The sequence below is a fragment of the Ostrinia furnacalis genome, unplaced genomic scaffold (genome assembly GCF_004193835.3).
Source record: "Ostrinia furnacalis isolate ACB-3 unplaced genomic scaffold, ASM419383v2 OfSCF6657, whole genome shotgun sequence".
Taxonomy (NCBI): domain Eukaryota; kingdom Metazoa; phylum Arthropoda; class Insecta; order Lepidoptera; family Crambidae; genus Ostrinia; species Ostrinia furnacalis.
In genome coordinates, this window is record NW_021136896.1 from 528663 (window position 1) to 554300 (window position 25638).

Genomic DNA, 25638 nt, shown 5'->3' on the forward strand with positions numbered 1-25638 from the left:
AAATTATCTGTATTGTATAACTTGTTGGCGCGTTGGACTTTCTGTAAGCCTTCAAGCAGATTATAAATAAAATAAATAAATAAATAAAATAATGATCGAAAATTAATCCACGACAAGCATCTTACCAAGCATTTAATATTTATGTATAATATTTATGTATTTAAAAAAAAGTATATAAGTAGTATATCCGTTAAGCTAGCACCCATAACACAAGCATTAAGTTGCTTACTTTGGGGCTAGCTGGCGCTGTGTGAAATTGTCCAAAGATTTATTATTATTATTTAAAGTGGTGTTATATTTCCCATCTCAAGTTACTATTTAATTTTTCGTTAATATTCAAAGTTCAAACTAAAATCTATGAAAACCTAGAGCAAACTAAAAATTGCGGGTAAAATAATATTTTTAACATCATAAGGGAAAGTTGCAATTTTCTTATCTCTGTTTGTTTGCGTATGATAAACTCTACATTACTTTGCTATGCGGGTTGCGGAAAAGTTAACTTTTGTACTCGTAACTAATATTGTACTCCTGGGTTGAGTTGTTGTATTCTTTACCACTTTTCACCAACGTTTTCATGTTTAGTGATCCCGGAGACCGGGGTGCATGAGGTGGGACATACAAAGTGAAAAATATAGTAGGATCCAATATTATACTGGGACGATAAAAAATTACATTTTATAAAAATTCTACGTTCAATCCATTTGGACTTTCTTCTCACTCCTCGACCACCGACCCTAAGTCAAGTAGGTACCTATTGGTGGTATGTGTTAAGCTGCTGAGAGGAGTCCAGCACTTGAGGCGGGCAGCGCAGGCGCAAGATGCCGACGGCGCGCTTTTTGTGTGAATTAAAAGGCTGTATCAATTAAAGGCCACACGCGCGCGCCGTTAGCTTCCTAGAGCAACGCCACGCATGCACAGGGCTGCCAGCTCTTTCAATTACATTTTATTAGATTCGATTAGACACTCATGTAATTTATAATAAAAAATGGGAAGTTTTGTAGACTCGTTTACTTTTTGACATTAACAGTTTTCAGGCTATTTTTTCAGCTTTTCTGATTGATAACTACCGTCTTGCTTGTTCTCATATTCTTGCTGTCTAATCTGTTATCTCTACTTTAGGTAAACGCGCCATTTAGCTGCGCTGTTCCCACTACTATTACTAAGTCAGTATAGTTCTTCCACATGGAATAGATACTATAACCTTTGTGTGTTCGTCCCACGCACCCCTGATTACACACATGCCTTCACGGCGGCGGCGGGTGGACAGTGTCAATTCGCCATTAACATCGCTGGCGGTGCGTATCTATTAAGCTAACGAGTCTGGCCGCGTTTCCTCGCCTGAGAATAAGCGCAATTATGCCTAGGGCCCGAATAACGCCGCGTTACGTGCTACGTGCTCACGCGCCGATTCGGATATTAGTCCAAATTCAACTAGTTCACACTTTGGTCTGTTGAGTCATAACTTCTTTTGAAATGTCCATGCCCCAGACCCTTGCTGCAATTGTGTGTAAAAGAGCTTTTTAAAAGTCTATTTGCAGAAACTGAATTACTTGTATGATTATTGTTCCGAAAAGTACTCTGAACGCTCGTATTTTGTATCGATACACACCATTTAGAACTCAATTTGCTGACATGCCGCAATAGCAATCTTTGAATATAATTTATTTTAGGACAGTAGGTAAATCAAGCAACAATCTCAAAAATCTGTCAAACTCCATACGAAAAACACCCGTTACTATTATAGTTACGGTTAAAGTAGTTGGTGTAACTCAGCCTTAATAATTTTCAGGACTTGAACTTTAAAACTTTACAATCGAGCGAAAAAATTTTTCCTATTACGATGTTTTAATCATGTCTAGGTACTTACTTCGCTGTTTAAGAGGAGCACTTGTTCCTTTGAACATAGTTTTTTATTCCCACGGGAAAGAAAAATCTTACGAAGAATACTAATTAACTGCAAGGAAGCTTTTATTTATTGAAAAGCTCATCTTATTTAGCTATACGATTAATAATGAAAATATTTTTATGTTCTTAAAAAATACATGATTAGATTTAAGCTGTTCCAAGTCATACAAAAACATGAGAAATAATAAATTTCCTGGTGAGCAGACAATACTAATTTACTTTTTCTAATTTAATTCCTTTCAATTGCAAACGCAGTTAGGTCCTGCGCACCTGCGCATGCAAGTGGGGCCGTTTGAAAAGTGCCGCGTAATTAGCCATATCTATACTAATAATATTATAAATGCATAAGTAACTCTGTCTGTCTGTCTGTCTTGCTTTCACGCCTAAACCACTGGATCGATTTTGATGATATTTGGCATAGAGATAGTTTGAGTCCCGGGAAAGGATAGTGTTCATCCCGGTTTTTTAAACAGGGACGCGCGCGATAATGTTTTTCTGTGGCAGAAAAAATTCCACGCGGGCGAATCCGCGGGCGGAAAACTAGTTTACCTACATAAACACCCTGCGATGGGGCTGTGTACCATAACTATTACTGGTTACTGGTTACTATTAAGAGGAACAAGATACTACGAGAAAATCCAGTATCACAGTTCTTTTTTCAGTTATTGTATTTGTTACCAAATAAAGTTGAATTGTTCATTGCATGTTAAATGAGTTGAACTCACATTGTAGTATTTTACTCACATAAAATATGTCGACATCTCACAGTCAACACATCATGTTCATAACCCTTTAGATTGAATATACCAGGTCTCGTATACATGTATAGCCCCAAGCCAGCGTACTGGTACCTAACATATAGGTAGGAGGCGGAGTGTTACTCACTTCCTTTAACTAGAGAGCCAACTTATACCTAGAATAATCGTACTACTCCATACTCAACGGCGACACTCGCGGTGCTTCCCTTTGAAGTGTCCGCGCTTTTTGTGCAGTTGACATCGTTCCTGGGTATCGGCTATACATGTCATCGGCACTTATATAATTAAGTTAACGGCCGGAACTCCCATTTACCTGGGAAAGGGACGTTTGTGCCAAGGCGTCAATTGAACAATAGATTTGGGTACAGTGGGTTCATTGAACGCAATTTCCATACAATTAATTTGTGAGTTCCCGGGATTTCAGTAATATATCGTTCTAGAATAAATGCTCGTTCATAAAATGAGCTTACATGAACAGGAAAAAGTTTAATTTACATTAATGAACCCCCAACTGTTGTGGAACGTCAAGATTTTCTCATAAACAAGATTAGAAACACCCATTAATATGAGTACAAGTAGAGAGTCGTGTATAGGGCGAGGGTAGGGCAGGGCATACATATCCAGAGGAAGCCAAGGCCGTGGAAGGAAAAACTTTTTCAATGAAAACATGAACAATGCATAACGAAATTAGTTAAACAGGACGACCTATTTATTATATGGCGATACTCGTCGAAAAAGAAAATGTTCACTAGAACTAAACGTTGTGAATAATTAAAGCCTGGTGGTTAATAGCGTTACTGTTACAAAAAATATCCTACCGTGTTCAACTGTACTGTATTAATAGGCCATTGAAGAAAGTACTGAGCTGCAGGTTACTTAGATCTTTTCTTTTGCATTGCTTGGGCTTATTTGGACAAGATATCGTTTTCTCAGAAGACGGATCAACTAGTTTGCTTACATTGTTTCATTTGTACTGGGATTATAGGCACAAATCTAAGTTTTATTTCAAACTGTTTTAATATTTTAACAGTAATGATTGACGGCACATTTATACATTTTTGACGCATGAATCTTTTGTAGTAAAAAATATTAATAGACAGATTACTTTGTTTCACACAGCACAATAAATACCTACACATAATTAGGTTCCCGTACAGTGTATGTATTTTAATTTGCGGTTATTATAAGCAGGCATTATGTCTTCAAAAGCGAATTACCCTGTCAGGAGGAGCGTTCAAGTTAATGGGACTCCGTCGGTAACGAGCGGCGGGAGCAAAAACAAATGTAATTGCAACTAAAACGACTCCAACACAAAGGAGTACGAAACAGGCCAAGATTTTATTGCGTGTTTTATGGGTTAAATTATATAACTCATGCTAGTGAATTCCAGTACAGAATGCCTACACGTTTTAAAGGGTTAAGAGGCAGGTAAATACTAGGCAGATAATAGTAATTAATACATGCTGTAGTCCTCATCTTGCATAAGAACATGAGTCTTGTAGTATGATTAAAGCTCTCATGACTTTGGCTATAGCTTTTTCTTGCGTTAAAACCACGAAAAAAAATTACTTTCATAATAGCATTTTTATCGAAAATGGCATTTAAATATCCAAGCGGCAGTCAAGGATAAATATCTGCTAAAAAAGGATCTCTTCTAATGCCATCTATGAACGTCGAACAGCAGTAATAGGACAGTGTTTCAGAGCACCACCAGATGGCGTCTTGCCCATCAAAGCCTGCAACCGTTGTAGGTTGTAGCGCCGTCGCCTTTAGTTCGTATCGTAAATGTATAGAGGGCTCTGATTTACCTTCTAAGAGCTTGTAATGATTTCAGCGAGGAAGCTTAAAAAAAAGCTTTATTTTTAATACTGGATCTTAGACCATTATTAATATGTATAAATTACAATTAGGCAATTAGTACTTGTAACTAACTCTACATTTCCAAATCTTTTAGAACCTTTCACCTAGGATCTGGGCATTGTTTTACGTTAGCTCTAGCGTTTTAGTGATACAACATACAACTACATAATTAATAATCAAAAAAGTTTAAAGAAGCAAAGAAAATGTTTGTTGAATTTTATTACTCCTTTTTTATCCAAATCTAATTAAAAAAGTTATTCTCACTTTTTCTTGTAGAATGTTTAGTTGCAGTTTGTTTGTTTGTCATATTAAGTACGTTTTCAGAATATTTTATTTATTTTTTTTTATTTTTTTTTATTTTATTTATTATGACAACCAACAAGACAAACACGCATACATGAAATTACTATAACTAAAAGTGCTTAAAACTAAGTGCTAATATTACAATTGTAAGCTTAGTTTTGAAGATTCGAAAACGCTCTAGCAATATTTCATTGTGAAACATGCTCATGGACCGCCATATATGCTCACCCTGATTGTTTATGGTCTGTGCAATGAGTATTGCGATATGAAGACGAGTCGTTAAAATATTAAAATAAGACTGCTATCTGGCCAGTGTTCACATTCTTCCTATATTTTATAAACTCTGCTTCTACCTACCGTAATGTTAGTTTACACTACATTTATTTTTACATAGATTTTTTTCGTACCATATTCTGCCTATCATATGGATGACCGTCATTCCATTTACCGCTTTTAGCCACCTTGAATTCTAGAGCGACCATATCGTTATTCAAATCTTAAACTATTTATTTATAGACTTAAAACAATTGTGGTCGTTTAACTTGCTATTTAAACTTAATTTATTTAAAAAAACAATAAGGGGTGTAGGTATATTAAGCTGGGTTGCACCATTTTTGTTTGACTTTAACAAACGTCAAAAATCTGTTAAACCCTTACAAAAAGCACCGGTTATCGTTATAGTTACGGTCAAAGTTAGGTGGTTCAACTCGGCCTTAGTTTGTCATCTTAGACTGTAGGCAATTGAATAGGTAGATAGGAGTGTATATTGGCCCAATTGTTGTAGATTATATTTTATTTTAATATCTTAAGTATCATAATATACACTTTGTGAAGAAGATACGAGAAAAATAATTGGACCTTCTCTATGCAACTTAGACACAATCAATTTGACACTTTCCCATACGATTGACATGCGCTGAGCGTGGCGTGGCGCAACGATAACATCGCGTAATCCGTAGCGCACCGCGCGTGTGCGTGTAGCAAGTCTCATGCGCACGCGCAGCGCTGTAAATTATCGACCATCGGAAAGGCTAATGAGATGGCATAATGTGGCATTCCACCGCGGTTAAGCAGTATATCACATTAACTCGAAGGTGTCCACGTAACTGCCATTGTCCGTGTCTTCACCCACGTTGCAGGCCCTGAAAGATAGCCGTACCTACAATGCACCCGCAATTCTTGGATCAATTTGATTGCCCCAAAAATGTACTGCAAATTCATGAAAAATCCTACGTAGAAGTGACAAATTATGGAATCATCATCACCATCATCATCTCAGCCATAGGACGTCCACTGCTGAATATAACAAAAGCCCCCAATGCTTTCTATGTTACCCGGTTGGTAGCGACCTGCGCCGCTGGACGCCTGACCTTTTCCTGCTTCCTTTATGATTTAGCAAATTATGGAATGTTCTTTTTCAATTTGTAAAGGCTGAAACTTTCAACACAATTAAGTTCAGATGACGCTACCTGAAAGTTTTGCGTTCAATTTCTAGACGAAGCTTATTTTTAAACAAATTACTGATTTGATTGGTTCGGTCACAAAGATTACTCTACAACATCATGGCATACTCACGCTGCCATTATAAGGGAGAGTCCGCTAATTTGGACCAGTTTTTTTCAATCCCATTTTACACATAGTTTTCTTTTGTTTTTGCTAATGTCCATGGTATATAATGAAAGATACATTATTCAACTTACTATTTCATAAGTATTAATTAACATGATTGTTGTATATTTAGCACAAATCAACAAAGTAAGAGTTCAGAGCTTCGGTCCAATTTAGCCAACCGGTTCGATAATTTGTACCACAGGGTTACTAAATTGGATTTCAATAAATTTCAAGCCTATAAAAAAACTATGGCAAAATATTATACGATACATTCTTAACAAATTAGGAAACGAAAAGGAACAGTAGTTAATAACATAGACAATCGATATTGTTTTACACGTTATCACGATTTTGAGTACAAGTTTTGTAATTCCAATTATCGTAACGCACACTTGTACCTAATCTACTTTGCCAGTCTTTTGCTTTCATTTATTGTTAGTCAAACATAACTACGCTATTATAACTTCAAAATATGATTTACTAAAAAAAAATTCAAAATCCTTTGGTAAAGTTCCATACAACTTGATGTGGTACAATTTAGCCGACTAGGTGATAGTGCTTTTAAAAAATCGGTAAAAAATATATTAGTTTATAAATACCGAAACATGTTTCAAATAATTGTAATCCATACTAATTTACGCTTCTAAATAATATATTAGAAACACCCTGTGATTAAATTTAACAAAATTACAAACTAAACATGTATTGTCAAAAGTTACTTGAAAACAATGAAAAAATACTTTTCAAAATAAAACACACGTGTTTGTTGTCACGGCAATAACCACATGGCCGATATTAATTGATTTTAGTTGTGTATCGCTGAGTGTTGCAGTTACATACATTCAATAAATACTTTACGAAATATGAGGGTGGTACAATTTACCCGGCGGTACAATATACCGAACTCTCCATCGTAATATCATTGAGTGTGTGTCCCGCCGTGTGCGCTCCTCACAGATGACCCTCGTTTTTAAGAGGCTGGAGTCAGCCCCTCGAAGGTGATATTATCACCACGACGATCTCGAGTCGTGTCGGGCGCCACGCCAGCCGGGCTCTTTCCGAAATCTTGTTTTCTATTATCTTATTCGGCAATTTTCGAGCAAGTTTTAAAATATCCATCTAAGAGACTTGGCTACATTCATCTATAATAATACTACTACCGAAAAACGGACTGACATATTAAAATTAGGTAATTTAATACGTTATTAGGCATTATGAATTAAAACAGTAACAAATATTATGTACTAGCTTTCCGCCCGCGGCTTCGCCCGCGTGGAATTTTGTCTGTCACAGAAAAACTTTATCGCGCGCGTCCCTGTTTCAAAAACCGGGATAAAAACTATCCTATGTTCTTTCCCGGGACTCAAACTATCTCTATGACAGACAGACAGAGTTACTTTCGCATTTATAATATTAGTTGGGATTTACTATAATATCTACAACAAGTGCAACATTATATCTTTCTTGCAACAATAATCTGCAAAAAAAACATAACCCTTCTTCGGGAGCAATCGAGTAAAACGTTTATTCTGACAAATCGAATTATTTCGCCATTTCACCAATTCAAATAAATGTGTACTACTATCTTTTGTCAAACTACGGTTTAATTATATTGATTTAGATTGAAGATTTAGAAAGATATTATGCAATGCAATTTAATGGACTAGAACTATACTTATATTACTATACCTTCATCTCAACTGAAATATTTTTAAAATATAGTAGGTATGTTTATGTTTGCTTAACGACACAGCTCATCTTGATATTTAGTCGAGAAAATGCAAATGTGTGTTAGCTACATTTGAGGCAAACACTTCGCTCCTACTCTTGGATCACCGTTAAATAGTCGCTGTCGTTGTTTACGATCGTGATTGCTGATTCACAGTTTTTTGAATACTGATGGCATCTATTACCATAACATCCGGAATTGAGCTATTCAGTTTATTTTTGATGTCGTAATATCTTACATACGTACTCGTAAAATACTTAATTCGAACGTCATCACATAAAAAGTAGGATAAAAAGCTTGTAATAATATTAGATTCTAACCTTAAACTTTTTAGAGTAGTCTTTGTTACTAACCAAAATGGACTGCATTGGCTGAGAATAAATGATTTTTATTTTTATTTATTTACGTTTGTAAATTGCTCTACGCTTGCCAATTTGATAAGGAAAATTATTTTAAAAACTTTCAATAAAGAAGATCTTTTGGCAATGGACTCTTGGCAACATTACACATGAAAGTTGATGAATATTTAGCAGTTTAACGACATATTTTGTCGGTACAAAAGCACAGTCAACTCTAATGCCACTCTGGAACCTTAACACAAAGCTATTACGAATTTTATATTAAGGTGTGTAATTGTGTATAAATTTTAATACGTTTAATGTAGGTATGGGCTATATTCTTGAAGACTCTTAGACGTATTCCGGGAGCATGTACAAAGTCGCACAAATCGACGATCATCGTCGACTACAATGCGAGGTAGCAGTTATTTGTACCGATGAGCACATCATTTGTGTCCGTGCTTAAGGTCCACGATGACCAGCCTGTATTGTATAGGATTACACACAACAGCTCGATTTGGAGGCGCCATAGGTTACGTAAAGGAAACACGCCACTCGGATCACGATCGACCGTTTTATTTTAATATTAAAATTTATGTACAAACGTATAAAAGAGAGATGTTACACAATATCACATTCACTGTCTTGTACTTGCACAACCAATAAATTAAATATTAGTCAACAGCTACGGTTGAAGACAGCAATCGTACGAAGAACCTGGTGGTTTCATACGGTCGCTGGCTTCGGAACCCCATCTTCCATCGTCTACGACGTCTTACTGGCGACCGACCTGGTCGATTTGGCTCTGGAGGTTGTTGATGACCTCAGAGGGTACCTGGTCACCAAGGATCTCGAAGAGGTTGATTCTCTGGTTGCCGGGAATAGACTCGTAAGCAGCTAGCTCGATTCCTTCTTGTACCTGAGTAACATCATTATTAACTAAGTTAGAATTGTATTAAAAACTTATTAATATTCTTAAATCTAGTCAAACGAGTCGAACTCAAAAATACCAAAATACGAGTAGAACACGAAATGCGGAGAAATAACCTTAACATATTTTACCAACAGCAACTTTTTATTTAATATTATGCAAAAGAGGACCAGGTTGTTTATGGTCAATCAACTTATGCATAAAGTTGTAAATAATGTGAAATACCATTTTAGCTTCATCGATAACGATGCCATTAAGTGCCTACCTACCAAAAATTCTGACTAACTTTAACCAAACATAAAAACATGTTTGGTTAAATCTCAGAGTAATTTTATGAAAAAGCCGAAGATCAAAAGCTCATCAACATCACAAACACTAAAGTTACCACATTTCGAGTAAACCTGCATTAAGGCTGAGTTGCACCATCTTATTTTGAATTTAACAAACGCCAAAAATCTGTCAAACTCCATACAAAAAGTAGGTACCGGTTGTTGTTAAAGTTACGGTCAAAGCAAGTTGGTGCAACTCAGCCTAAGACTACAAAAAATAAGCTCTTGGCTTATGCTAGTGTACCTATTGGTTCAAACTAGACACAATAAATTAGATACAAGCACTGTTCCTCACCTTCTGGATCTCAGCGTCTTTGGGGATGAGGAAGGTGTTCTGGGCCTGCTTGATGGCCTCTTTGGAGAAGGCGGCGCCCTCCCTCTGCGGCGCTGCGGCCGCCATCGCCACCACCACCAGCAGACAAACCACGTAGGACTGCATGTTGATTGGAACACCGACACTGGAACAAAATGGAACTGTTGTCAAAAGAGCTGAAGAACGAAAACATGTTCGAGGAGTCTGAAATAACAAATCCTAGCTTATTTTGGATTGAATTAACAAATCAATCAAATCAAATCAAATCAAAAATATTTATTCAGTTTAGACCACAAGTGGCACTTATGAACGTCAATAGAAAATAATGAAAAAAGAAAAGGTAGCCCTTATATAACATAAATTTAAATTGCCCAAAAACATTATCTCAAAGAGCTTTTTGAAAGCTCAATCGCAAAAAATATTACAAAGACTTTCTTATTCTTCTTCATTCAAAACATTAATGTTTTGCAGAACTCACGATGTCGATGTGAGTTCAATTTACCGGAGCTTAATGTATTTTACTCGTAAGCTTTTCAATTAAGGCAATTCATCTTCTAATTATTTCCTTCTTGATGGAACCCGTGTAATTATGGTTACATTCGGTTTAATAATTGGCAAGGGCTCTAAACAATATGTACGTGCAGAATAACAATTTATCAGATTGGCCAATCGTCTCAATCAAATGCAAACGATGAAGACGTCCTAATTGGGCAGTTGACACACCGTTTTATATAACGATGTCAAGGCGGCTGAGATTTCTTTAGCGCGTCACTGAAAGATCGGTGATTTAAAATCGATTATCCGTTTCTAAGTGTGATTGCGATGATGTAACACATCCGAGGTATACACGGCACTTTTACCACTTTGCACATTTCACTGGTGCTATTGTCGTACGTACCTGGCAGGCGGCGCAGGAGTGCGGCGCGCGCGCACCCGGCGCTCTCTTAAACGCGGCTCCCCACGCCGCACTTTCACCGCCAGCCTGCGCAACACTCCTGCGGCTGCTCGGGCCACGAGATCAGATCATCATGTGTGATAGATCATTTATGTAACTGTGAGGAATGATGTTTAAAGTGTTGAAGCTTTGTGCAATTACCAAATCTTAGGACCAGGATAGGTGGGTGTCACTGTAGGCTAGTGGTTACAAAATGGAATTCTAAGACAGACTAAACTCGCTTCTTCTCAAAACACACTAAATATCGGAATGGGCTAAGACATGTCAGCATTTAATCAACCCAAACCTGATTCAGTTCTTGGCAGTGCAAGCTAATCTAGTCCATCCCATTCCCATAGACATTATATGTCTTTGGGAAATGGGATGGACTAATTATAGCTCATGAAGTGTTATGTTATTATCACAAAATGAAAATTCCCGCCCGTATGCCCGCCACATTGGTATTAAGCACACATCTGATTTCACCGATATTACACAAATTATTTAAATGTGCCTTTTAATTTAAATAATCTACTGTCGGGATCGAAAAAATCGCCAATCAATCCTCTAGTTTCGTGGCCGCACCGTATATCAATCGGTACGAGTATCGGCATAAAGATTTTGAATAAATCCGGTGTGTTGCGGCATATTAAGCTCTTGGGATGTTCGGACGGATCGCGCTTTGTAAATAAGCTCCACTTGATTCGGACCTTGGCTGTCAATCATACTTAAGGATGATTTATTGTGGTAGCTAAGTTTGCTTTGTCAAATGTTAAGGTGGCATTGAATTTATCAATGGGTGATCAAGCTAAGGAATCCATGCGGTCGTTTAAACCGCCGATGGTTCGCCCATTAAACACCTAAATATGTGTAGTGAGGCTATATAATGTGTAAATATCTTCATGACACGAATATTGGCTCTATAAATCTATGTTTAGATTTGTTCCACACAACCGCCGTAGATGTAACGATTTTTGGTGATCTGGATTAACTAAGTAATGTAGAAAGTTGTTTGAAACCTAACTACTAAAGGAGATTGTCTGAGCTGGTGGTCCACGTGCCGAACTAGACTACAGAGCCAGCTGCGGTCGCGGCTTTGAATCCCACTGGGGGCAGAATTGCAGAATTAAATAATGTGATGAACACCAATATTCGTAGGTAACTCTTAAGCGGGTTTTTAATCATCCATCTTTTTGACATTTTATAATTTTTATTAAATTTAACTGTTTGACATTTTATAAAATTGACATTGTATTTATTTGACATTTAGAAATTAATGTATAATTTATTACTATTTAATTAATTTTTAGTCTGCACTCTGTATTAATTTTAACTGTGGAAACTTTGCTGATTTCTGTCCTATTTTTTTGTGTGATTATTTGTCTGTATATCAAAATTGTTTGTTTCCCTAATATAAATAAATAAATAAATAAATAAATAAATCCAGCACTGCTTATTTTGGACCTGTGTGATTGATGGGATATTTGTATTTGTTTACTTCTTCAAAAATAAAAGGAAAGCCATTAATATGCGACTAATGTGACTAATATATTATGGGTGTGATAGTTTTAGATGTTTTGATCTTCTAATACAGTGGTTCTTAACCGGTGGTCCGCGGACCACTGGTGGTCCCTGGAGGCATTCTAATTGGTCCACGAAGACATCGTAATAAACAAGTGATGTGACGTGATGAGTCGAGTCAACATAACGCAAACGGCGCACAGTGGGCGAGAAATCGACCTCCCCTTTATAGGATACCCCTCATAGGATTATGAAAAAAAAAAGTAGTCCCTGACAAGACAGAAATTTGGTAAAATGGTCCCTCGTGACTTAAAGGTTAAGAATCACTGTTCTAATAGAATGGCTTCTTCTTCTAATATTTTGCCCGCTCGACCATCAACACCTAGGAGGACGATTGGAAACTTTACCTAAATTCTGTAAACAATATTCTTTTTAATTAACGTATTTTGCTCAGATACTTTTGTTAATTATGTCGTTTTATTGATGTCATTGACCCTTTTTGGCGTATTTATCGAAAACTGGTTATCAGCATCCATTTGATCGTCTCATAATCATGATCATTAAGACTGGCTAAATTAACCGGTTCGGGTCCAAAACTATTTTCTTAGCCTTCACAGATTATTATCATACGTGACTTAGATGGATTGTTGGAACAATCTAGCGCAGAGAAAGCTTATAAAGAAATCAATGATTTGGCTGGATGTTTGCGTTTCTTTTTATCGTGCGTGTTGAATTTTAGTGCTTTCATTATAGCCCTGAATATGTCAACTTGACAAGACATCCTCAGCCCATAGCTTACTCATAAGTAATGATCATTCTAATTTGAGTTCAGCTCCTTTATTTTTATTTTCTACAATAATCCTGACTTGCATTTTTGAAGAATTCTAATTTCAAATTACCTAAAAATTACACCAGATGTAACGTAGATTGAAATGTGACTAATATCTGAGGGTAGTCTAATAATTGTCTCACATGTCTTTTAAATTGACATTTGCAGTTCATTGTTGGTCATCTAACATACTTAATTATTGCCTAGGCTTTTTTTGATTTTATAATATTCAGTGTAGAAGTGATAAGTTATCCTCGAAAAGTTACAAAACCTTGCAGTGAATGTTGGTTATTGTCGAAAAAGGTGCGAATTGTCGTGCACTTTCAAAATATCAGAGAGTTTGCACTTTAAATTTTATTTTATTGCTTACACAAGTCGTTTCAAGAAACATCATCTTGGTTATTTATTACACAATAAGCGATAGCTCCAATGAAAATGTACTTTTTATCAAAAATTGGCGAAATTTATGTATGACATCAGAATTTTTTGTCTTTTACATTGAAAACCATATTAAGTAAAGCTTAAATCATTTCTTGTGAAGGCTTTTTTTATGACCAATATGAAAAGTTGTTAATGGCAACCACTTTTTATTCCACCGTCTTCTTTCGCGTTGTTTGGAAGAAGAAATCTTATACACTAAAAAAAAATTGTAGTTCATTATTAAAGATTTATTAATTTGATTATTGAGTATATTTATGAATAAGTTTATCAAAGTAACCCATCCTACGGAATGCGAAGGCGTGATTTTCTCAATGAATTTTAGACTCTAAAAGTTTGCAGATTTGCATGATTGCCAATTTATGCAACCTAGCTTAGAATTTATAAAAAAAATTGTATCTAGTGCTTAACTACACATTTGTACTGGCTTTGATTACCAACGGCTAAGTACACTTGGCACAATAGCGGTAGCTCTGAGCCTGTCTTCCTCCTGTACGACTGTCGACTATACTTACGGCGATAACATCAGGGAAAGGCATAAGTGGTCTGAGACGGCACAGTACACTCGTGCCACTGCACTAATTGACATGTCCGGCGTGGATTGTCTATTCTGACAAAGCCACTTTAAGCGGAGATTCATCAATACAAACCCAACTACCCGATGTAGTCAATAAAGAAAAGGTCGTAGGTAAAGTGTTAAATAAAACGCTAGCAGTGCGCGAAACCGGCGATGCTGATAAAATACATCATCATCATCATAAACGAAACATAAAATAAAACCTCCTTCAGTACATCTCTCAAATGTCACAATAATTGCAGCAATAGTTATGACTTGTATTCTAACTGATGTGCAACGAGATGAACTCTTGCGCAGAGCAACTTAGTGCACTCGTAGCCTAGATGCTTTCTAAACCATGCACACGAAACATTTGTATCTAATAGGTAGGTACATTCAGTATGTTTTTGGTATCATCAAAATAAGAGGAAAAAGTGTATAAACAAGATCACCGAGATTATTTCCTGTTAAGCATCTTCTACTCTCTTTCTTCATACTCTAATGCCCACCGATGATGCAATGGCTCAGCCGTAATAATATGTAACAGGGTTAGCTTACACGCATTAATCTCGCGCAGGCGCACTGTCTTCACCTCGCGCTCGAGTCAAAAGTCAACTCATTAGCCATTTGACTCCGAATGAAAAGATCTTTCATGAATTCATATTTCCACATCGGCGACACGTGTTGCGTCAACTCAATGCGCAAAATAAAAACAAAAGCGCTATGGACCTAGGTGCTTAGCGTTTTATTTAAACTTACAAAAGAAATAGTCGCAATTAATTCTAGGACCCAGCCATATAGGTAATTGGCTCTATCCTTGTTCATGGATGGTTCTATTGGTAAAATCATATTTAAATCGTCTTTTTTGTTAGTTTAATATATGTAGATACTCGCTTTATTTAGATCCTGAAAAAATACTTAGTTACCCGAAAAATGTATAGCGTACCATACCCAAGATTTAGATAGAGCTTAAAAAGCACTTTGAAGACACAAAATAGTTTTAAATGGTAATGAGCAAAAGTAGGTTTTCTTTTGTTCCAATTTTTGCAACATTGTGATTCTTTTAATATTGTTAATACGAGGATTCATAGTCTAAAGTCGGTCCTCGAGTGCAGCGGCCATCAGGCGCACCGGCGCACAGTGATTCGAGTAGAACAAGCTAGCTGGACAATATTATTTTTTTACTTAAATGGGTTTAATACACGCATTACTTACTTTTTTGTGCAATTTAAGATTAATTAGGCTTGTTATTATAATAAAATATTTATTTCCTAAAATCAAGAGAAGCAGACTAAAAAGGAATGAAGAAACTAACTTTACAGTATAATAATAATTGGTCTTATGATGTATTAGGTGTTAAAGTATGAAATTCCCGTTTTTTATGGAGAATTTAATGAAAATCAATTTTTCGATATAAACATTTTTGCGATTTATATGGAACAAAGAATCTCAGTTTTTTTTAATTTAGTGGGTAGACTGGGACAACATTAATGACTTGCCAAGTTGCTGTGGCCAACAGACAGTTGCGTTTTGCAGCTTCAGCAGCCAATATCAGTTCTCAAGTACTTCTTGAGGAAATGAGGTCTAAAAGTCTTCTTCTTTTCGTCTTTTTGCTGGACTCGTCGAACTCCTTGAGTGGTCGTCCAGGTGTAGAATCTTTCGATGTGGAAGACCGAACTTTATGAACAGAAACATGTAACACTATGGCTCCGGGAATCCACTCAGTTTTGTTTTTCATGAAGCCAAGTGTTATACCATTTTGGAATCCTTACTAAATGCGCCAAATTATGACGTCACTTGCCACACTCGCGTAGTACATTTTTTTTTTCAGTACAGTCAGTTTAAATTAGGCAAAATTTTTATTTTGAAAATTTTTTTGTGAAGAATGTATTTTTTTCATCCAAGCTGGAGCAGCTGGTTTTGTAATTTTGATAACAATTTAGAGAAGCATTATTCAGGGTTACATAACAAAAAAAAAATTTGGAAAAAGTGAAGATTTGTGGCAACACGAGCAAAAGGACAGTCACCTGGAGTAGATTTTTTTTAAACGCCTATTATTTTTAAAATATGCCACATAGATTTTTTTTATATTTTTCTGATAACCAGCACCACTTGCCTCAACACCCAGTTCCGGCTTGACGTTACATTACGGGACACCCTGTATATAAATTCCAGACTGGGGTCAAGTGGGGGCATACAACTTCTAGTCTTCCAAACATAAAATTTTGAGAAAAATATAAAGGTCAACATTTCGCCATACTTTTTAAAACTATGTGCATTATTATGCACCTTATTGTACAGAAAATAAAAAGTACTTACCCTTATCTTCAAAATCCATCACACAAATATTTGGTCACCATAGTAAAAAATAATGTCAGGTGTTATCGAAAGTCGAGCAAAATTAGGTATTAAAAATTAAACTATCCTCATATCCTCACTTACCATGTTAATTACTCACGACTAGGTAATTAACAAAGTAAAAAATTGTGGAATCCTTAATGTCTGGGATGTTGTTTATCGTTTTTTATAAACGGTAATCAGAAATTCAACAATGACTTTTGTCCAGCTAGCTTGTTCTACACGAATCACAGTGCGGCGGTTGCCCAACGCGGCTCGCACGCGCGACCTGTGACCCGCGCGGTGCGTCATGACCAACAAGTGTTGCCATTACTTTGTGTAGCAATTAGCGCCGGCAACCAAGGTGGACGAGCTGTCCTCGAATCGATTCTGAAGTGGAAACAAAGTAATGGTCCTACCAAGTTTCAAAGTAGGTTCCAACAGTTCGTTGAAAATATGTTTCCATGTTAATTGAATGAATTTATTTGCCTTTCATGAGATCTTACAACACTACCTAGAGCAGAATTAAGACTTATTGGGCTTAAATTAACAATTCATGTATTATCCTCCAGGAAAAAGGTTGAGGCACGATCACTTTCTAACAACTGTAGGTATTCACCCTTTAACTTCAGTCGCACCCGCATGCGAGCACTTAATTCCAGGCAGGCATTAGCAGATAACATTAATTAAACATGTCCGCTTACTTTACCACGCAGTTGCTCGTTACGAACTTCCTACTACGCCCAGGAACTACTAACTGCTAGTTAATGCACTAATAAGTTGTTCCTTCGGCTTGCAGTGCTCAAAGTAATGAAAACACCTGCGTATAGTTTAAGGCGCTACGAGATATGCCACAAAACTCTGTTTTGTGTTATTCTGCGACACGGACTGCTGCTTCACTAGCACTAATCCTACTCGTATTATTGAAAAGTTATCGAGTGGCGACCACGGTGGACCGACGGTCTAATGAAGGTCGCGGGAAGAACCTGGATGCGGGCAGCACAGAACCGGTCGTTATGGAAATCCTTGAGGGAGGCCTTTGTCCAGCAGTGGACGTCATTTAGCTGAAACGAACGAACGAATGAACGAACCCTTATTATAAATCTTTAGATGTGTATTACACTATCCGGCAAAGGCAATGTATTTTCATTCATTTGTTGCAGTGACTTGCCGTTAGCAACGAGACAGGCGCTTCGGACATTTGGAACCTCAGCATGCTGCCATCACCATCACCATGCATCCTTCAGCAAGACATCAACTGTACACAGGTAGGATTTATATATTTTTCCATAGTCTTTTTTGATCAGATCGTTAAGATTATTTTTGAAAGAGAATGTAGAGTGGTACTTATCAATGTATTTCAGACATAACAATCAACAGTACACTTAGGTAGTGTTAGTATGCTTAAACTCGTGTGCACATTTCCATGTCTTAGTTTAACTGTTAGGTAGGTAGGTACTCGTATTTAATTTTAAAATCACATTGGAACACAACCACGGATCAGCGCTTCTTCTCACTTTGTAACTCCATAATTGCCAAGCCGTTGGCATATTTAGCATAGGCGAAAAATATTTAAGTTCGGTAGGTCGATAGGTTTATTGACTTCTTTTAGTGCCTATTTAGGCTATATAAATCTTTGAAACATAAAAAACATGTATGAACATTTAAGAGTACCTAGGTATTTAGCATGTACGTACAACCTAAATTAATTTTAGTAAACATTAGTTCACTAGCAACCTAATTGTAGAGTAGGAGAGTCAATGAAACAAAGCATTCAGTCTAGTATTTTTTATTTGTAAAAAAAAAACAATAATTGGGTATTAAATAATACAGTGAGCACATGCGCTTATTGCCCGGGAAAAGATCAGTCTTCCGGAGCAAGAAGCCGCAGACACAGCAGACCAGCGCCGGCTGGTTCCCCTCAGCGGCCGTCAGCGGGCCGTCGGCGGCTGACGGCCCGTCAGCCTCGGCACACGCTTACCGGTCTCTACGCAACCAATTACTTGCCTTCAGTGCAATAAATTAAGAATGTGCGATCACAATACATATATAATCTAAATCAACTAGATCTAACGCTATAATAATTCATAAGGTATGGTTAATATAATCTATAATATCAAATTCGATTTGTACCAAATTTTGTTACATTTATATGAGCTTCTGACACCTACATCGAGGAGTTTGTTCTTACATCGAAATGGTTACGACTACGTGGAATGTTATGATGCGGTTGTCATGTTACGTAGCTAGCAGTAATGGCAACGTGGCAGGCGCGCGGGCGCCGGTGTCACTTGTTGACTAGCTTGGTTGCTTACTTATCGATCACTACGCACGATCTCTCACTAAACAAATAAATAACTTATCCTCTAACACGAAGATCTATCGACTAATACTTCGCTTCTTAATTTGACACAATGCAATCGACGCGTGTCGCGCCCAACCGTCGTTTTACGCACTCTAACACTAATTTTATATTATTATAAATAATTTGTCCAGCTAATACACATTTAATTGGACCAGTAGCACTGGTCGTCTACTTACATCGAAGTATAAATAGCCCCAACGCGAAGTTATCTCCGCGACTGGGCACCCAATTGACAAGGATTACACTATATCTGATAGGGCTGCTATACGCATGTAAACCTAATAGTTTCTACGATAACTTATAGTTTCAAAAACGAAACTTATTCTCTACAAAATGCTGATAAGCTGAGGTTCCGTCAAACATTTTTGTGCGGGCTCTCACTGCGCCGTCGAGCTCGAAGTTGAGTTGGCTAAATCTTCTATCCTCTCACTTGCTTCTGAAGAAGTTTCATCACGATCTTCAGGAGTTGTGATCTCGTTTGAAGTTACCGTCGACTCAGTAGCAATCTCTGCCGAAGCTGGAGCGTCATCAGATAATGGTTTCTCGTTGTTTTTCTTCATGACCACTTTCGTGGGCCTTTTTTCAGCCGGCACATACGGGGTGATTAATTCGATGTCTTTTTTATCCGTTTTGTTTTCTGGCATATCAGCTGACACATTATCGATTATTGGCCGTCGCGTTGTAGGCTCCACCTTGTCGTTAGGCGGAGGAGAGTCTGTGATGCCATCTTCATCATCTTCAATCTCTATAATTTTCTGCTTATTTACAGGAGAAGCATTTTTACTTTTTGGTACAACTTCAGTAATCGAGTTGAGGTTCCAGTTGCTGTTTTTGCTTTTGTATCCAGCATTAACTGGTATGAGTTCTTCGGAGTCCGATATGCTCGGTGCCGCAGTGACGTGTCGAGGCGCGTCCGTGTGGTCACTGATGGACGCCACGTCGCCGACGAGGTTAATAAGATCTGTCAATACGTTAGTGTTCTTCCCATCTTCTGACTCTATTATGGCAGCGCTTTTACCCGCGTCTGGAGATATTTTAATGAGCTCAACGGTATCGGTGGCACTTTCAGCAGAACCAAATGATGTTAGTATAAACTCAGTAGTTTCCACATTTTCAAGCGATTGATTTTCTGAAGGTATATTCCTAGAAACAGTAATTACCTCTGGTTCAACAGGTAAAAGTTTAGTTGGAGTTATTTCAAATACCGTCGGTCCAGCTGAAGATGTGATAGATTTTTCCTTTGCTGATTCTTCATGAGGATTCTGGTCACTGGTTTCTATTGGCAGTGAGCTAAATTCAGTTTGCGATGTTATCTCAGTAGGTGCATCAGAATTTCCTGTCGTACTAATAGTTTCTTCATCAATTTTTACGCTTGAAGTTTCAATATTGGGTGTTGTTGGTGTATCTAATTTTCTTAAGCCCATTATGGTAGGATTAGTAGAAAGTATTTCAGGCAATGTAGGAATCTTTTCAGGAGTAGTTAGTTCTTCTTTTTCTGCAGACTCCGTTGTGGCTACAGGTAAAGGTGTCTCAGAACTCGTAGTTGGGTTTGTGATATCATCTAAGTTACCTGTTACTTCTTCAGGTGCTGATGATGGCACATTGAGTATTTCAGTAGGTATAGCAGATCTTAGATTAATCAAGGGAATTTCTTTAGTTGTTGATACTGCATCAACAGCCTCTAATTTGGTAGTGGCTATATCTGCTGGTTTTTCTGGTATAACTGTTGTAGTCGATGTGTGAACATCAGGGATTTCTTTTAAGGTTGTTATTACTGCCTCAGGAGCTACAGAGGACTCTGTGCTTGTGATACTCATCACTTCATGTCCACCAGAAACATAGTAACCATCAGTTTTTGGATCTGGAATGATTTCATCTTCATGATTTCCCTGAACTGACAAATCATCGGGTATGGGTGGGAAAGCAGGGTTGTGATCAAAAATAGCCGGATCTTCTTCTTCAATGACTACTGGAGCTTTAGTAGTAGTCGCAACAGGAATTACTTCCTGTATAGTAGCAGGCGAGCCTACAGTTCCTGGGTTTGGTCCGTTTGATGGATAAATTTCGCTATTGATGGAATCTTGAGTAGAAAAACTTATTTTTGACGGTGGCGAATCATGTGTAGTTTTGCTTTCAGATATTTCACTGGACGAAGCTACTATTTCAGGAGGTGAAGATGCAACAAATATTGGTGGTGATGATGGAAGTATTTCGATTATGACAGGGCGTTCGGTAATTTCAACTGGACTCGTCGCGCTTTGTTCGGATGTAGCCTCACGTGGAATAAGTGGCGATTTTGACGATGAATATTCGGCAACCTCGATACTGGGAGATGGGAGAATCTCCTTTATCTTCACATCGGTGATAATTGGGATCTCCGAAACAGGGGTGATTTCCTTAATTGTGATTTCTTGCTTGATGTTTTCCTTTGGCGCAGGAGGTGCAGCGCTCGCAACCATATTTTCTACAGAAGAGATACTAGAAATGGTTGGCTGAGAACCAGGTGCAGCAGTCACTCCTGAAAAAAAAATATGGTCAATTAGTTATAAACCTTTATGTGTCTGTTTAGTGCCTACTTTATTTTCACAAAAGGTTTCAATTTGGATTATTATCTGGCCTTATCATTTTGGTTTGGTTGGCAAGGCAAGCCTTCCTAAAGCCTGGTTCGTGAGCATATGGTCATTGGACAAAATTCTACGTGCTCACGGACCAGGCTTTAGTCAATATCAAATACTGAGTGAGCCGTACCTCTCAGCGGGCAGTTGTCGTACTCGGGGCAGCAGCGGCCGGGCACGAGGCGCGGCTGGCAGTCGTCGCGCAGGAAGCAGGCGATGCGCCGGCACACCACCTCGCCGCCCTGGCAGTAGCACACGCGGCAGGGGTCGGCGGGGTCGACCAACTTCTCGCCGTTGCCATACACACGACCTTCTTGCTCACATTCTGGAAACAACAATCATAAAGTTAGAGGAATGGACTCGTAACAATTTTGCACTGCGTATCATCAGTTCATATCGTAAATTCGGAAGTGCCTACTTAGCAAAGTACGAAAACTTTGCCTCTAACTGGAATGTAATGAATATTACGTGTATCGCAAGTATACTTAATATTGAAAATTAATGAATATATTTTTATGTCTTGCTTGCATAAATGTTATGAAAACGAATTAACTATAATCCAAAGATGAAAATTAATTAACCTCAACCTTCGACTTTATAATATTCAAGTGAAAATATTCATAGAATGCTTTCTAACGACATTTGTATGGGCAGGTAATAGTGGTTTTATTGGAGACACTATAAAGGGTTTAGGTATGAGAGATTTGAGATGTCGACAAAGAAATAATGTCATGTGAGGGGACGTGGACCCACTGTTGGGCTTAGCAATGTGATCGTGGTCCGACTGCTTATTCTACCTTTTTTACTCGTGGGTAATAGAGGTAGAGTCCTAATCATAAAATTCATCGCACTGTGCTTTAAAAGCACGGTTCGGCACGTTGCAGGCAACAAGTTACGTTACGTGGCCAAAGTCAAAGCTTTTATTCTGTACTTAGGCCCTTTCCAGGGGCGCTTATACACATCCCAAATAGCTTGCCCTGCCACCACTTCGAGACATCATATAAGCTGGTGCTGAGAAGAAGTGGCGGAAGAAACTTTGTCACCTTTGTCAGCCTTTTAAAAGATAAGGGACCAGCGTTGCGATATATTGTTTTAAAATTTCATGGTCACTATCATAATTCCTATTACTACTGACGGGATTGCTACCATGTACCTTAATTTTGAGTTTCCGATATTTCGGCACTGTTGCAAGCGCCATGGTTGGGACAACTTAAGAAACAAGTGAACTTCGCCCTTTAAGTAGATGTTTTCCTCTGTGACAACTTACCGCACTGGTAGGTAGGGCAGCACTGGTCGGGGCGGTGCAGCGCCTTGCAGCCGGGCCGCGGCTCACAGCGCTGGCGGCTGCAGCGCACGTCGCCCGCGGCGCACGCGCAGCGCTCGCACGGCCCGGACCCGGGGAATTCGTCCCCGGGCATGTACACCACATCACCCACTGCGCAGCTGCCTGGAAACGATTGAATAATAAAATCATTACATGAGTTTTACAGATTTGTTTGTTAAAAGATCTACATTGAGAAATGGTCTAACGATTTACGATAACGAATAACGGAAAACTTTACGCACCTTCTTTTAATCCTAAATCAGAACTCGTTACATTTGGCAAGGGACCCAGGGGACCTGAAACAAAGAAAAACACGTTTAAAATTTCGTAAAAATTCCCAAGATCTTATTCTGAAATCCAGTTATTTTTCTATTACATACAAATTATGCAGCTAGAATTAAATTACAGAAAGACTGGTATTCAAATAATTCGATTTATCTAACGAAGACTATAAAAAAGCAATCCATTTAGTAAAATAAACCATAATTCAACTTCGTTTCTTCTTGAAAGCTGTCGATTTGGCAAATAATTTATTTAAATAATGACTCAGAAACCTCTTTGCCGCGATTGTGTGTTGATTGAGGCGCGTTTGCAGGCAAATTGTCGGCCGAACGAGGCCAATGAATAAATTTAATTTGGGTGCTGGAGCAATGGCTGAGGGAATTCCGGGAGCGCCAGGATAACGAACGACGGAAGGGAGATTGAAGGGACAAGATACATTGCCTAAATAAACCCCGGTTTCTAAAAGCACCGATTTTAATCAGTGCGCGGTACTTAGGTATTTATGTGATGGGTGAATGGGGACTTTATTTATTTTTTAGACCTACTTACTCGGTCTCGACAACTCTACGTCGACTCGTGATTTATTTTTACTTACTGAAATTAAGTATGGACTTCAAAAATATTTTTGGGGTTAGTTATAGTATGTTTTAATTTCCAGTTAGAATTCTATTATGTATTAAAAGGAGCTAGGTGTTTAACATTCGACAAAGGACGTCTGAAACATTAACGTCAATTTAACTAATTGCTGTGGGGTAGGTTTCAGCCTGCATATAATTGTCTGTAACAGTAATAAGAGGGAACTACCACCCCTAACAAAGTGCCTACACGTGTAGACATCGACGCCCCCTCCTCTCCACTCGACTGAGAAAAACTCAAACAAATGTGACTAATTGCCTCTGAGAACGCGCAGACGACTTTCTGGCATTTACACGATACGACTAACCAAACCTTCCATATATTTATTGGTGACTGTGACTCTTATCCAATACATTATCAAAGTGAGACGTTACCTATATTAAGTATATCCATTATATATTTTTTAATTGGTCTTAATTACTTATTTAACGAGTGATCCTTCCATCATCTCAGCTCTTCCCGTATAATGCCACGATCGTAGTTTAGGATCAGCTAATTTCTTTGACGCAATATTTGCAATATGAAGCAAATCTGGAAGGACATTTTTAGATTTAGAGTAATTAATTTTGTCAAACTTGTCGTGTAAACCGCTCCCGAGATGATGGATGACAGATGCCACCCCTCGCCCCGACGAGGGCTGTAGAACACGAATAAGTAATGACGACGGATCTCCCATTGTGACCGCGCCATTATACTCTCTTCAAAGCGCAGATTTATGCCCAATCCTGAACTCACTCGAATTTGTTTTACGGTCCCCTCTTCGGGTTATGTAAGCATGAACTTTAGGTAATGTTTTCGAAGCCGCGAGAAAATCTTCTACATGTTTTGTTGAACCACGATTTGTTTGTTTGATTTGATACATATTAATACTGTTTGATAAAATAATGTTATTCAGCTTCGTGAACAAGCATATTAAAATGACTAATTTTATGCTTTAAATAACTTATTTATTTCATTGTAACAGAATGAGATTTATAACACATTAGTTTATTTTCCTTGTTGAATATTTATCGTGTTTATAGAAAATTGATTATCTATGCACAATATTTTATTGCTTTTAAATTTAAATGGTGCTTGTAATAAATAGCCTGGATTTTTTAACAAAGCAGAAAATATTACATTTACCAGTATATAGTAGTATAATACTATACAGAGTGAGGTTGAGGTTTACCTAATGAAGAAAATCATAAGCTCAATAGAATAGTTAATATTATCAATACTTTTTTTTAATAATATTTAACAAAGTACAAGCGAAAGTTAACACTATTGAGCCTGTGATCTTGACAGAGCAGAAAACAGCTTCCGTTCGTTGGCGCCGCGGCAGACGGATCGAGTGTCGACCTCGCCCTCGGCCGCGCAAGGGCGGGCGGACGACCTTTATTTAGGGCGGCGAATAAGTTTCTCATAATTCTCCCTGAAGTAGCTAGATGTTTCAATTTTCGTATAATATTGTCAACACACTCACGTTTTCGTATAAATTAATAAGTAAGTCGCAACTCTACGTGTGGTATCTTTGCCAGGCATATCAGCTATCGGCCTCGCCCTCGACCGCCTGAAGGGCGGGCGGGTGACCTCCATCTAGGGCGAGGAATTTTCCTTTTAGGAAGAATTCGTCTAAAAAAAGTACAAATTCCGAAGAATTTGTACTTTTTTAGACGAATAACGAATAAAAAATAACGAATTATTTTTTAAACAATTTCAAATAAATTAAATCCGAATAAACT

At 37.8% G+C, this 25638-nt stretch overlaps 2 protein-coding genes across 2 annotated transcripts in view; both read right to left on the minus strand.

Moving 5' to 3' along the window:
• Positions 1-9059: 9059 nt before the first annotated feature.
• On the minus strand, positions 9060-10277 carry LOC114362634 (uncharacterized). The gene is made up of 2 exons (XM_028318104.1): positions 10060-10277; positions 9060-9423 (listed from the first exon to the last, which is right to left on the minus strand). Exons 1-2 carry the CDS (start codon positions 10201-10203, stop codon positions 9280-9282), a joined length of 288 nt encoding a protein of 95 aa, XP_028173905.1. The 5' UTR covers positions 10204-10277; the 3' UTR covers positions 9060-9279.
• An 8188-nt stretch (positions 10278-18465) lies between these two features.
• Positions 18466-25638, minus strand: part of LOC114362631 (titin homolog) — a 42666-nt gene continuing 35493 nt past the window's right edge. Inside the window, exons 3-6 of the mRNA XM_028318101.1 lie at positions 23239-23292; positions 22940-23119; positions 21806-21997; positions 18466-21575 (exon numbers count right to left, since the gene is read on the minus strand). Of these exons, the coding sequence (XP_028173902.1) occupies positions 19435-21575; positions 21806-21997; positions 22940-23119; positions 23239-23292 (2567 nt within the window). The 3' untranslated portion in view covers positions 18466-19434. The remainder of the gene's footprint in view (positions 21576-21805; positions 21998-22939; positions 23120-23238; positions 23293-25638) is intronic.